This window comes from Bos grunniens, chromosome 21 (genome assembly GCF_055505025.1).
Source record: "Bos grunniens cultivar Pamir isolate PY7600 chromosome 21, Bosgru_T2T1.0, whole genome shotgun sequence".
Taxonomy (NCBI): Eukaryota; Metazoa; Chordata; class Mammalia; order Artiodactyla; family Bovidae; genus Bos; species Bos grunniens.
The window spans coordinates 12,218,975-12,232,339 of NC_141185.1; the positions used below are offsets into that span (position 1 = coordinate 12,218,975).

The 13,365-nt window shown below is 39.5% G+C and overlaps 1 protein-coding gene across 7 annotated transcripts in view; it reads right to left on the minus strand.

Moving 5' to 3' along the window:
• Positions 1-335: 335 nt before the first annotated feature.
• Positions 336-13,365, minus strand: part of UNC79 (unc-79 subunit of NALCN channel complex) — a 277,121-nt gene continuing 264,091 nt past the window's right edge. For all 7 annotated transcript variants that reach the window (XM_086363153.1, XM_086363156.1, XM_086363150.1 and 4 more), the window contains 2 exons: positions 2,899-2,940; positions 336-1,271 (listed from right to left, as the gene is read on the minus strand). In XM_086363153.1, coding sequence (XP_086219279.1) covers positions 1,071-1,271; positions 2,899-2,940 — 243 coding nt within the window. In that variant the 3' untranslated portion in view covers positions 336-1,070. The remainder of the gene's footprint in view (positions 1,272-2,898; positions 2,941-13,365) is intronic.

The following is a 13,365-nucleotide window of genomic DNA, read 5'->3' on the forward strand; positions in this document are numbered from 1 at the left end:
TTGTCAGGAACTAAACCCTAGCTCTATAAACTGATTTTAAAAAACCCCAGGCTCACAAAGATAATAAAAAATGCATTTAATAGCATGTCAATATACAGCTTAAATGTGTATTAAGTCTTCTTTTAGTCAGTGCATTACAGGGATAGAGAAGAGAAATATCATTTGTAAATGCACAGTCAGACGCTAAGTATCAGTGCTAATAAATCTTGGTGCTCTTACACTATTAAAATTCTGATTTATGAAATGTAGCTCCAGGTGCAGTGTTCTGTGCCAGCGTGGGGAGTCGTATGGTCCAGGATGCAGTCTACAGTTTTAAATTGAATTGTATACAAGTATTAACAAAAGAATAAAATTTATTACTCACAAAACTAAAGTGGTCGTCATAAAGCATACAAGAAAGTACAGCCTAGAACGAATGAGCTGAAAAACCTAGTTTTAAAAATAATCAAAACGTACTGGACAGTCCTGGAAAATGACATTAGAAAACAAAGAAAACAATTGGCACAGGTTAACCACCTAATTTCTAAGTGCACTTTGTAATGGTCCTTGCAAGCTGCCACTTTTCCCAGGATAATGACAAAAAAGCTTCAGTCAAGTGTCACTGGCTTATGGTGACGGTTTTGTTTTGTTTTTTTTTTTTCTTTTTTTTTTTATTGCATTGCCAAGAGTGGATTTTAAGAAAAAACACTACAAAGGTTTCAAAAACCCTATTTATTCTCTATCATCAAAAATAGCAACAGGGGGACTTATACAACTTTTCTGTGAGTACCCACCAGTCTATTTTTTTTTTTTTTTCTTAAAAAAAATAGAAGTTAGTTAAAGAAAAATGATTTGGTTTTTTAAAAAATAATGTAAGGAAACACTTAATCAGATAGCCCAAGGAGTCATCAGAAATGTGTAGCAAGAAAGCGTCATTGTGGCCCTCTCCGGCCTTTGCACGTCTTTTTACTAAACTAGAAAGAGAATGTACAGTACCAATATGTTCCCCAACCTGCTTGGATCGAATTGTTTTGTTTTGAAACCCATTATTGCTAAACCAGAGTGTTGACACTGAGAGCCGTGGAGTCCGCTCATAGAGGATAAAATTGAGAGGCTGCTTCTGAGGACTGGATCTCCACCTGCGCCATTTTGAACTGGGTGCACTGCAGCCACTTACGCAGCGCGGCCAGGCCGGCACTGCTCTGGGCGGAGCCCGGCAGCGTCCTGAGGCTGTGGTGGTTCACGTTGTTCTGGATGGCCTGGAGGCGAAGCTGGAGTCCCGCAGATAAGTGCTGTCAAGAAAGGGGCAAGAACGGGCACTTTAGTTTCTTCCCTCCTAAGGTTCCCCATCCACCCAGGGAGTGCTGGCCTGGACTTCTTCTGCAGGTGGAACTTCGATGTGGCATGGGGACTGACTGGCCTGAAGAAGGCCGGCTCTCAACTGTGGCAGCGCTCAGGGCAAGGGATGTGGGCTGGTACCATGTCCTTAGGGCCCACCTGGCCCAAATCTACCCAAATGATGCCTTTCCCATCTAGACTCATGCACTGCAACCTCAGCGTATGGGCTGACACCCCAGGAGCTGTTCACTATGAGCACCTGTCATTCAGGCTTTGCTCCCAGGCTCCCTGGATTCAAATCCTGGCTCCTCCTCTGTAAACAACTTAGGGAATGAAGTTTACGATCTGTGTTTGGATTTGCTCATGGACAAAGTAGGGCTCGTAACACTCATCTGATGGGTTTTTTGTAAGGATAAATGAGTTAACAGGGATCAGAACAGAACTTGGCACACAGTAAGTGCTTGGGACATTTTAATCCTGATTATAGTCTTTCTCTTCTCAGGTTCGTGCACTGGAAGAAGCTGGGTTGTAAGCTTTTCTGCTCTTTCCTAGCCTTTCATCAAGTTCTGCTGGCCTCCTCTCAGCACTCTGTGCCATGTCAAATTGCCACAGATGACCACCATGCAGGGAGGAGGGCAGTGCAGAATGCCTCGGGGTGGAAGTCTAAGCAGTTTTCACAATAGAAGCTAGTGTTCCAATGAGGTTTTCAGCAAAGCCATTGGGCTTACTGATGGCCACCAACAGCAGCAATGCCATGAACCAGGATTCAAAGCCTATGGTTACGGCTGGCAGCTATATTTCTCCCTTGGGGTCTGGGCCCCCTGAAGTCATTTTCTTTGCTTCCATGAGCATCCCATCCCAACTCTAAGAGGAGATCCAGCAAAAAGACTTCCATCTTCTCCTGTGATACTCCTAGGGCCTGTTAGACAGGACCCAGTTTTGGATGGAGTGGTGGTTAGTGCCACCATCTTAATGCTAGGCCCCAGTAACTGCATTCCCAGCCACAGAGTATGTCCAGCCCCACAGTAACAATGCGTCACTCAAGGTGAGGCCTGGCAGTGAGACATACATTCAGTCTTCTGCTTCCTGGCTGGCAGCCCTGTCCAAATTATTCTTCTTTCTCATCCTAGGTTTCCTCTCATGTAAAATAGCAGAGGTGTGGGCGAGTCTCCTCTTGTTCAATTCTATCATTCACTCAGTGCTATCTTTTCTTAGTATAATTCTTCCCATCACAAAAGTCAAGCTTGGCGGCCAGGAAATAGCACTGGACATGCCTGGGACCAGATCCCAAGGGTATCCCCTGAGGGCAGAGTCGCTTCTCAGCTGTATTCTATCTAGTCAGTAACGGAGCCTGGTCCAGCTCTGGGATCCTCCCCCTCTCCCTTCATCAGCGATGAGTAGTAGGCTATCGGCTCTTGCCATCACCTCGGCCACACGCCCCTTACCTCGGCCACAGGGTCTCCTGCATTACTACCCCCAGGGACCACGAACAGGTAGTGACTGGAGCATGGTGGAGCCCTATGAATGTAATGAGCCTCTGTGGAGGGAAGTGAGCTTCCAGGCCACCCAGGGGTGACTTACCTTGATATTTGACTGAATCATTGGCAACCACATAGGTATGAGCTGTATGGAGAGACACAGAAGGTCCGTTATGACTGTTCTGCATTCTCCCACATAAGCCGTGCTTACTGCGAGGCAGAGCGAGCGCACAGAATCCCTTTAACATCACAGAAGGATGTGGGCCCTAGCTGCAAAGTTACTGCTATCAGACAACTGTCTCTCTGAGGCCAAATCCCGCTGAGCTGGTGGCATTTGGAGGTTAATAAGCGCCCCATGAGTGCCTGAACCACACACTTTAGAGTAAATGACTGATTGTCTCTTGAAAGCTACCAAGCATGGGAAATTAAATGTGTATTTATTTAATTAAATCCTCATTCTCTTGAAATAGCATTTCCTCCTTGGGATGTTTAGAACTGTGTCTACAAGTAGCATGGTGATGCTGTCTGCCTATGGTTGTTAAGAAAATATCACTGGCTTACTTCACGCCATTGTGTATTCCTGCCTCGTTTGTCAAAGATAAGGTGACCATCGGTCCGTGGGTTTCCCTCTGGGCTTTCTATCTTGTTCCATGGATCTACATTTCTGTTTTCATATACTCATGCTCAGTTGCTAAGTCATATCTGACTGTTTGTGACACCATGGACTCCTCTGCCAGGCTCCTCCATCCATGGGATTTCCTAGGCAACAATACTGGAGTGGGTTGCCATTTCCTTCTCCAGGGGATCTTCCCGACCCAGGGATGGAACCGTGGGTCCTCTGCTTGGCAGGTGGATTTCTTACTGCTGTGCCACCAGGGAAATCCTTCCATACACTACCATGTGTAAAATAGATGGCTAGTGTGAAGCTGCTGTATAGCATAGAAAGCTCAGCTCGGTGCTCTGTGATGACCTAGAGGTGGCAGGGGTGGGGGGTGGGTGGGAAGTAGGCCCAAGAGGGAGGGGATATATGGGTACTTATAGCTGATTCACATTATTGTACAGCAGAAACTAACACAGCATTGTAAAGCAATTATATTCCAAAAATAAAAAATATCACTGAGAAGCAGTTAAAATGCTTTAGTGATAGAAAAAGACAAGCCCTGAGGTTGCCTGGCTCTGACTTGTGAAACACAGCAAAGGTGAGCTGGGGCAGGGGTTTCAACAGCGTGGGTTCTTTGGCAGGCGAGCAGTAGGCCCCTGCTCTGGCCGAGAGTGAGACTCTCAAACCCCAGGCATCTGGCGCACCCTCCGCGCCCCTTCACTGTCTCTGATTTGCCCTGAGGCCCTTCCTAGGAGGGCATAGGTGCCCCGCCTGAGTGCCTCCAGCAGCGGCTCTCCTCTGCTTTGGTCTCTCACCACACTTCAGCTCTTCTGAACACAAGTCAACATTGGTGGCTTCATAAATCCTGAAGTCAGAGACAGAACACAATGGTTCCCAAAGCGTGTTCCACAGAACTCTAGTTCAGTGGGAAAGGAAGGTGATGATCTAATAAATTTGGAAATACTAGTTTATTTCAGGACTGCTCAGACCTTGAAATGAGCTCAAATGCATCATATCATTTCACTCCATGCTTCTTCTGACCCTCCTCCAATAGAGCAGAGTTGATGTGGACTGAATTGTGTCCTCTCGTGAAGCAGTTGTAGCCTTAGCGCATACAGCCTTATTTGGAAACGGGGTCATTGAAGATGCTGTGAGTTAAGATGAGGTCATTCTGGAGTAGGGGTGAATACTAATTCAATATGACTAGTATTCTTTTTTACACATCTCATTTTTTAAAAAAACTTTAGCCGATTAACAATGTTGTGATAGTTTCAGGTGAACAGCAAAGGAACTCAGCCATACATAGATCCATTCTCCCCCAAACTCCCTTCCCGTCGAGGCTGCCACATAACACTGAGCAGAGTTCCCTGTGCTCTACCGTAGATACTTGTTGGTTATCCATTCAAAATATAGCAGTGTGTACATGTCCATCCCAAACACCCTAACTATCCCTCTGTCCCACCCATTCCCTGGGCAACCATAAGTTCATTCTCTAAATCTGTGAGTCTCTTTTTGTTTTGGATGTTAGTTCATTTGTATCATTTCTTTTAAGATTCCAATATAAGGAATGTCATACAATATTTCTCCTTCTCTGATTATGACTAGTATTCTTATTGAAAGGGGGAAATCTGGACAAAGACACACACACACAGGGAGAATGCCATGTGAAGATGAAGCAGAGATCTACAAGCCAAGGAAAGATGGCTAGCGAATCCCCAGGAGCCAGGGGAGAGGCCGGGACAGATGCTCCCTCACAGCCTTGGAAGGAATCAGCCCTGGCATCGCCTTGATCTCACAACTTCTTGTCTCCAGAACCATGAGACAGTATATTTCTGTTACTTAAGTCTTCCAATCTGTAGTACCCAGCAGCCTAGCAAACAGATACGAGGGAAGCAAAGCCCAGAGGCAGGAGAATGCCAAGAGGTGAGGAGGCAATGGGATTCACGAGATGCTGAAGAGTGAGGTTCTTAGGAGAGAGCCATGAAAAAGAAGTCTGGAAGAGCAAGTTGGGGCCTCTCAACATCTACCCACAGATGATATGGGATGCCACATAAGGAGGTTTAGATCTTATTTCAAATTCAATACAGTTTCTGATGAAGAAAGCCTCATTCACCACAAGAAGAACTGTGCTCTAGCAAGCTCACTGTGGCAGCAGTCTAGAGACCAGAGGAAGGGCATGGAGAATGGAGCCCAGGGCCCAGTGTGAAGGCAGCCCCCATGGTCCAGGGAAGACCTGTGTGGCTTCTGAGATGGAGAAGGATGCTGTCCGCAGAGACAACCTGTGAGGGTCTGAGGACTAGTTTGTTCTTTGGATTGAGGACAAGGTTAAAAGTTAGCCTGGGCCAAGTTGAGAACAGCAAGGCAATGAAGAAAACAAGAGAACCGAGAGGAGAGCCTGCTGGGATGGGGGATAGCATTTCAATGCCCTCTCTATTCTCTAGTCATGGCTATAGTTGCTAGTCTCATCTAATTCATCAAATCATTAAAAAATAAACGGCGAAGTGATAAATCATGTTTCTTCTCTGTGCTTCTTTTCCTAAGGCTGAATCTGGCTGTTTTTCTGCTTTCAACCTTCTATGAAAGCAGAAGTGTCACTCACTCAGTCATGTCCAACTCTTCACAACACCATGGACTCTTCACAACACCACAACTCTTCACAACACCACAACTCTTCACAACACCATAGCCTGCCAGGCTCCTCTGTCCAAGGGATTCTCCAGGGAAGAATACTGGAGTGGGCTGCCATTCCCTTCTCCAGGAATCTTCCTGATCCAGGGATTGAACCTGGGTCCCCTGCATTGCAGGCAGATTCTTTACCATCTGAGCCACAGGGAAGCCGTCAACCTTCTATAGATACATACAACTTGCTAATTTGACTTCACTGATGTTTATTCCTAAACACAGTATTTATATTGCAGCCATTTAAGTCTCTGTCTGTAATGTAACTACTGTGTTTAGAAATGAAGTATGGTGTGTCCCAGAAGTTATGATTGGACTTCTGATAGCTGTGATCAAACTTTCAGAAAATAACACACTCGCTTGTCTCCCCCGCCCTCAATCCTCATAATAAAATTGTGGGATTACAAAGGTTGGTGCCAGATAAGGCTGTGCTCTCTGGCATATAAGAGGACTGGCTCGTGTGGACATCCTGAACAGGAATAAATAAGTCTAACCGCCTCCTCCCTAATATCTGCAGGGCAAAAACAAACCCTGAGGGCCTTAATGCCTATAGACTTTTATTGTCTTTTGACCCGTTTAATATGGAAGCAAGCTCGCATGCCTCTTGATATTTGGGGAATACCTGAACTAACCTCTCTTGTTAAGAATCCTGAGGGACTAAGAACCAGGGAACACTGAGTCCTCTGCTGCTCGGTGGATGTCTTTCTCAGGGCTGCCCCTGGGGCTAAGGGTCTGTATGAGGGAATCAAGGGGGACACTGAGGCTGATTTTAGAAGTGTCTCTCTTATTTCCCCATTGATGTAACACATGACCATAAGATTCTAAACATACTTGCACAGAGCCTTCAGATCTGTTATTTATGAATCGCCTGACTGAAAGCATCAGGTTAAAGTTCATTGTGAAGGACAACATTATACAACCCAGCAGTCATCCTATTTCAGGAATGCTAATTGACTTTATTGAATATGATTCATTTCAGTACCCTTTTGCTAGTGGCTCCTACAAAGCTGTCAGTTAGAATTAGATATAATTTATTCTGGGCTCTGTAATGTTATAATAAAATCGGTTGGGTTTTTTGTTGTTGTTGTTCTCCAGAAACAATATCTGGAAAAACAAAGGACGTTTTTAAAAAATAGGTTGTTTTTCACCAAAATAAAAGTAATAGTCTTCCTCTTATCTTAGTTTATGCTATGGGATACATTGAAGATTTCTAATTCTGTTGGATTATATTCATTTCATTCCTTGCTTGTTCCAGTCCTCATAATAAAATTAGTCATGTAACTTCCACTTTCAGCCAAGGTGGAGTAACAAAGACCAGATTTACACTCCTGTCTAAAACAAAATTAAAATTCCAGGTGAAGGATATGAAACAATGGTTTTCAGACATTAATTGTCAACAATGCAGGATAGTGAACACTGAGGGAGAGAAGACAAACAAGGAGAGCCCTTCAATTATCCTAACTCACTGCCTAGAAAGTATTTTTAGGCGGTAGCACAGGGAGGAGCAACCTAGGCAGTCTGGCAGTCTTCATGAGGTGAGAAAATGGAGCTCGGAAACTAGGAAGGCCAAGGGAGCTAAAGTTTGTTTAAGGCAGAGCAGTGGAAAGGAGAGAGCTGTTCAGAGAGAGAGAGAAAGACAGAGAGAGTGCACAAACTAATTCTCTGAAGATCTGTGAAGGGTTTCCCTTGAGTCTTCAGCTGAATACTCACCAGTATATACATGTGAGAAAACTATTCAAGGCTGAAGAAAAAATAACCTCAAAAGATTAGAGGGAAAAATCCCTGGTAATCATATAGCAATAGTTTGTGTTTCCACTAGTTAGAGCGGAAATCATTAAATTTCCACTTGCAAATGGAAATCATTAGATTTCTGTTCTTGCAAATCATTAGAACACCGAGTACTCAAAAGGATATTACCTGAACAGTGAAGAAATGGTAGCCCTATACAAACTGCTGCCCCAGTCCCACTGAACAAAGCTTAACATCAAGTCTCAAAGGGATAGAACTCTTTCTAAGTAATTTAACTATATCATAGAATATACTCAAGAATACTTATAGGAATTTGAAAAAAATATTTATAGAAATAAAAAATAGCATCCCAAAAGTCAAATTTGAAATGTCAAGAATCCAATAAGAAATTACCAGACATAGTAAGAAGCAGGGAAATGGGTCCCACAATGAGAAGAAAACTCAGGCAACTGGAAAAGACCCCCAAGTGACACAGACAATAGAACTGGCAAATAAGGACCTTAAAAGAGTTATTATAACTATATTCAATACAGTCAGGAAGGTAGAGGAAATACTGAGCATGCTGAATAGAGCTTTAGAAGAAAATCTTACAGACACAATAGCTGATACTTTTTCAAACTGAACAAACGCAAGCTCAAGAAACATGAAGAAAGCTACACCAAGGCATATCATCTTCAAGTTGCTTAGCAACAATGGTAAAGGAAAAAAATTTTTTAAAGCAGCCCAAGAAAAAAGACATATTATATATAGAAAAAAATATATAAGAATGACAAAGATTTCTTTTCAGAAATAATGGAAGCAAGAAGACAGTAGATGAATAGCATCTTTGAAATACTAGGAAAAAAACCTTTCACCTAAACTCAAGAACCAGTGAAAATACTTTCAAAAATGAAGGCAAAGTAAAGACTTACTCAGATATAGAAAAGTTGGAGGAATTAAGCTTCAGCAGAACTACATAAGAAGTAGTAAAGAAAGTCATTTGGGCAGAAGGAAGATGGAAGTTTAATTCTATAGAAAGGAATAAATAAAACTGAAAAGTGCAAATATGGTAATTATCACAAATACAAATAAATATAAAACAAATTTTAAATTGCTTTAAGAGGTAACTGTTTCGAGCAAAAAACAATTATGGTTTGCTTTATAACATATGTAGGAGTACAATGGATGACAATAACAGCACAAAGACTGAAAATGGAACTGTACTGGTGTACATGCTCATTATATATATGAAGTGGTATATTATTATTTGAAGGTAGATTGGGTTGTTTAAAATGTAGTCTGTTAACTCTAAGTCAACCACTAAAACAACAGCAACTAAGACAGATAAGCAATAGGATAACTGAAAAACACATTTAAATAATCCATGGATCAAAGATGTCAAAAGGGAAATTAGAAACTATTTTGAACTGAAGGAAGGTAAGAATATATAAAAATTCAGAGGAATGCAGCTAAAGCAGTACTTAGGAGGAAACTTAGAGCACTAAACACGGACAACCGGATAGAAAAAGGTATTCAAATTAGTGACCTCAGCTTTCCCCTTAAGAAACTAGACCAAAAAGAGGAAATTATATCCAAAATGTAATCATAAAAAATCAGTCAAAAAGAAGGTCAAATAAGAGGGAATAAAGGACAAAGAACACACGGAAAATATAGAAAACAAATAACAAGATATTTTAAGCCAAATAATATCACAAAACACATTAAGTAAAAATGGTTTAAAAAAACCTAATTAAAAGAGATGTCAGATTGGATTTTTAAAAAGTGCAACACCCTATGCTGCCTATAAGAAACATACTTTAACTATAAAGACACAAATAGGTTAAAGGATAGAAAAAAATACACTGTCCTAACACTCATCAGAAGAAAATCAGACTGCCTCTACTATTACCAAAGATATTACTAAGATAAAGAAAACTATTTCATAAGTTCAATTCACTAAGATAAAATAATCCTAAACATTTACACACCTAATAATAGCTGTGTAATATGTGAAACAAAAACTGGTAGATTTGAAAAGATAAATTAGGGAGATATTTCAATACCCCTTTCTCAATAATTGATAGACTAAGCAGATAGAAAAAGAACAAAAGACATGAAAAAGAAATTGAACAGCATTCTCAAGAAGCTTGAACCAACTGACAAAGGAAAGTGTGTTCAACAACAGTAGAAGACATATTTTTTTCTAGTGAACACAAAGCACCTACTGAGATAGACAACATCCTGGGCCACAAAACAAGCCTCAAAGCGTTTAAAACGAGTCAGATTATACAAACTATGTTCCCTGATCACAATGTAATTAAACTAAAAAACTCCAGAACAGAAAATCTCTAGAAAAGCCTTACTCATTTAAAAACTAAATTATATACCTCTAAATAAGCAATGGATCCGAAAAGAAAGCAAAAGGGAAGATAAAAAGTATTTTGAACTGAACAAAAATGAGAACACAACTACCAAATTGTAGGATGTAGTTAAACCAGTGGTTAGATGGAAATTCATAGCAGTAATCTCTTGTTATAAAAGAATAAAAATCTCAAATCAGTGAATTCTACTACTGACTTAAGAGATAAGAAAAAGAAGAGCAAGTGAAATTTAAAGCTAATAGAAGAAAGAAAATGACAAAAACAGAAATCCATGAAACAAAAACTATAGAGAATATCAGTGAAAACTAACCAAGAGCTGATTACTGTTGTCACTGTTTTAAATCCAAAGCTCACTAAAATTAATAAACCTTTATTCAGACTAACTAGAAAAAAAAAATGAGATCACAAATCACCATTACCAGAAATGAAAGAGATGGCAAACAACAGATCCTACAAATATTAAAAGTATAATAAGAGAATATTCTGAGTAAGTTCATGCCAATAACATCAACTATTTTGATGAAATGGACAAATTCTTTGATAGGCACATACTGTCAAAGACCACTCACAAATAAGCAGATAACTTAAACAGCCCTATATTTGTTAAAGAAATTGAAGTTTAACACCCTGCTGCAAAGACAATTCCAAGCCCAGGCAGTTCCATTGATGAATATGACCAAATACTTAAGGGAAAAAAATAACACCAAATCTGTATAAACTTTTCCAGAAAATAGAAAAGGAATACTTTCCAATTTATGCTATAAGGCCATCATTACCCTGATGTCAAAATCAAAATATAGTTATTACAAGGAAAGAAAATTACAGTCCAGTATCCCTCATAAACCCTGATGCAAAAAATTATTTTAAAGAGTTAGCAAATAGAATTCAGTAATATATAACAGAACAATACATCAAGACCAAATGGTTTGTCCCAGGAATTGGTCCCAGGAATGTTGGTTTAACATTCAAAAACTCAATCCCTGAAACAGTCAAAAAAGAAAAATTTAATGACCATCTCAATAAACATAGAGAAAGCATTTGACAAAGCCTACATCTATTCCTGACAAAAGCTCTTAGCAGACTAGGAAGAGAAGAGATACTTGCTCAATCTGACAAAGGTATCTATGAAAAACTAACAGCTAACATTTATATTTAATGAATGCTTTCTTCCTAAGATTAGGAACAAGACAAGGTTTTCAATTATCATGGCTTCTATTCAACTTTTACTAAAGGATTTAGCCAGAGCAGAGGGAAAAGAAAAAGAAATTAAAACTATAAAAATCCAAAAGAATAAAAGAAAACTGCTTCTATTTGCACATGACAAAATTGTCTAAATAGAAAATCTGATGAAATCTGCAAGAAAACTAATAGATGAGTTTACCAGAACTAATAGATGAGTTTAATAGGTTGCAGGATATAAGGTATAAATCAGTTATATTTCTAAATAGTAACAATAAAATAAAAATTAAAATGCAAAAAACATTATTTATAAGACTATAAAATTATTACACACGTGTGTGTGTGTTTTAGTCGCTCAGTCATGTCTGGCTCTTTGTGACCCCATGGATTATAGCTCACCAGGCTCTTCTGTGCATGGGATTCTCCAGGCAAGAACACTGGAGTGGGTTGCCATTTCCTTCTCCAAGGGATCTTCCCGACCCAGGGATCAAACCCAGGTCTCCTGCATTGCAGGCAGATGCTTTACTATCTGAACTACTAGGGATAACACACTTAGGGATAAATTCAACAAAATACTCTAGGTCCATATATGTAAAATTATAAAATATTGCTGAGAAAAGTCAATGCAGACATAAATAGAATGATATACTGTGTTCACAGACTGGAAAACTCAATATTGCTAATATCTCAATTCTCCTTCAAGTGATCTATACATTCAATGCAACCCACATTCCCAGGAGGCTTTGTGTAATAATTGACAAGTTGATTTTAAAATGTATCTAGAAATGCAACAGACCTAGAATAGCCAAAACAACTTTGAAATAGATGTACCAATTTAGAGGACTAACACTACATGATTTCAAGGCACATTAGAAAGCTATAATAACCTAGACAGTGTAGTCAAAGAAGGACAAACAGATCAATAGAACTGAATTGAGTATCCAGAAATAGAACCATACATATAAATGGTCAGTTGATTTTTGACAAGAGTGCAAATGTAATCCAATGGATAGAATTTTTAACAATCTTGAAATAACTGGATATCTACACACATAAAAAGTACATCAATCCAAACCACACATATACAAAAGTTAACTCAAAATGGATCATAAATACAAACTTACACCTAGAAGAAAACATATATAATACCTAGAAGAAAACACAAACAAAACTCTGTCTTTGATTAGGCAAAGGTTTTCTTAAATACACCACCAAAAGCATAATTAATGAAAGAAAAATTTGATAAATGGTACTTCATCAAAATTAGGACCTTCTGCTCTTCAAAAGTCACTGTGAAGACAATGAAAAGACAAACACAGAAAAAAATCATTCCAAATGACATATCTGATAAAGGACTTGTATCCGAACAATACGAAGAAAAAAAAAACCAACTTAATTTTTTTAAAATGGGCAAATAATTTTAAAAGACATTTTACCATGCAGATGTATGGATAGCAAATAAGCACACAAAAAGATATCACGGATCATTTGCCAATAGGAAAATGCAATTTAAAACCATGATCAGACACCACTGCACAGTTCTTAGAATGACTAAAATTAAAGATGAACTACATTAAGTGTTGATGAAGATGTACAGGTACTGGATGCCTACTGCTGGTGTGAATGGAACAGGGTACAATCACTTTGGGAAAACAGTCTGCCAATCTCTTTAAAAGTTACACACATATCATACAGCCCAGCAATTCAGCTCCTCGGTATTTATCCAACACACACGAAAGCCTATGGCTACACAAAGACTTACGTACTGAGTAAGCCTTATTTTTAATAGCCTCAAACTTTTGGAAACAGCTCAGATGTCCATTAACTGATGAATGGATAAATGAAATGTGTTATATCCATATAATGGATACTACTCAGACATAAAATAAACAATCTACTGATACATGTAACATGGATTAATTGCAATATAATTATTCTGCATGAAAGAAGGAGAAAGAAGCTTAACTACTACATAAATCTATTTATATGAAATTCTAGAGTA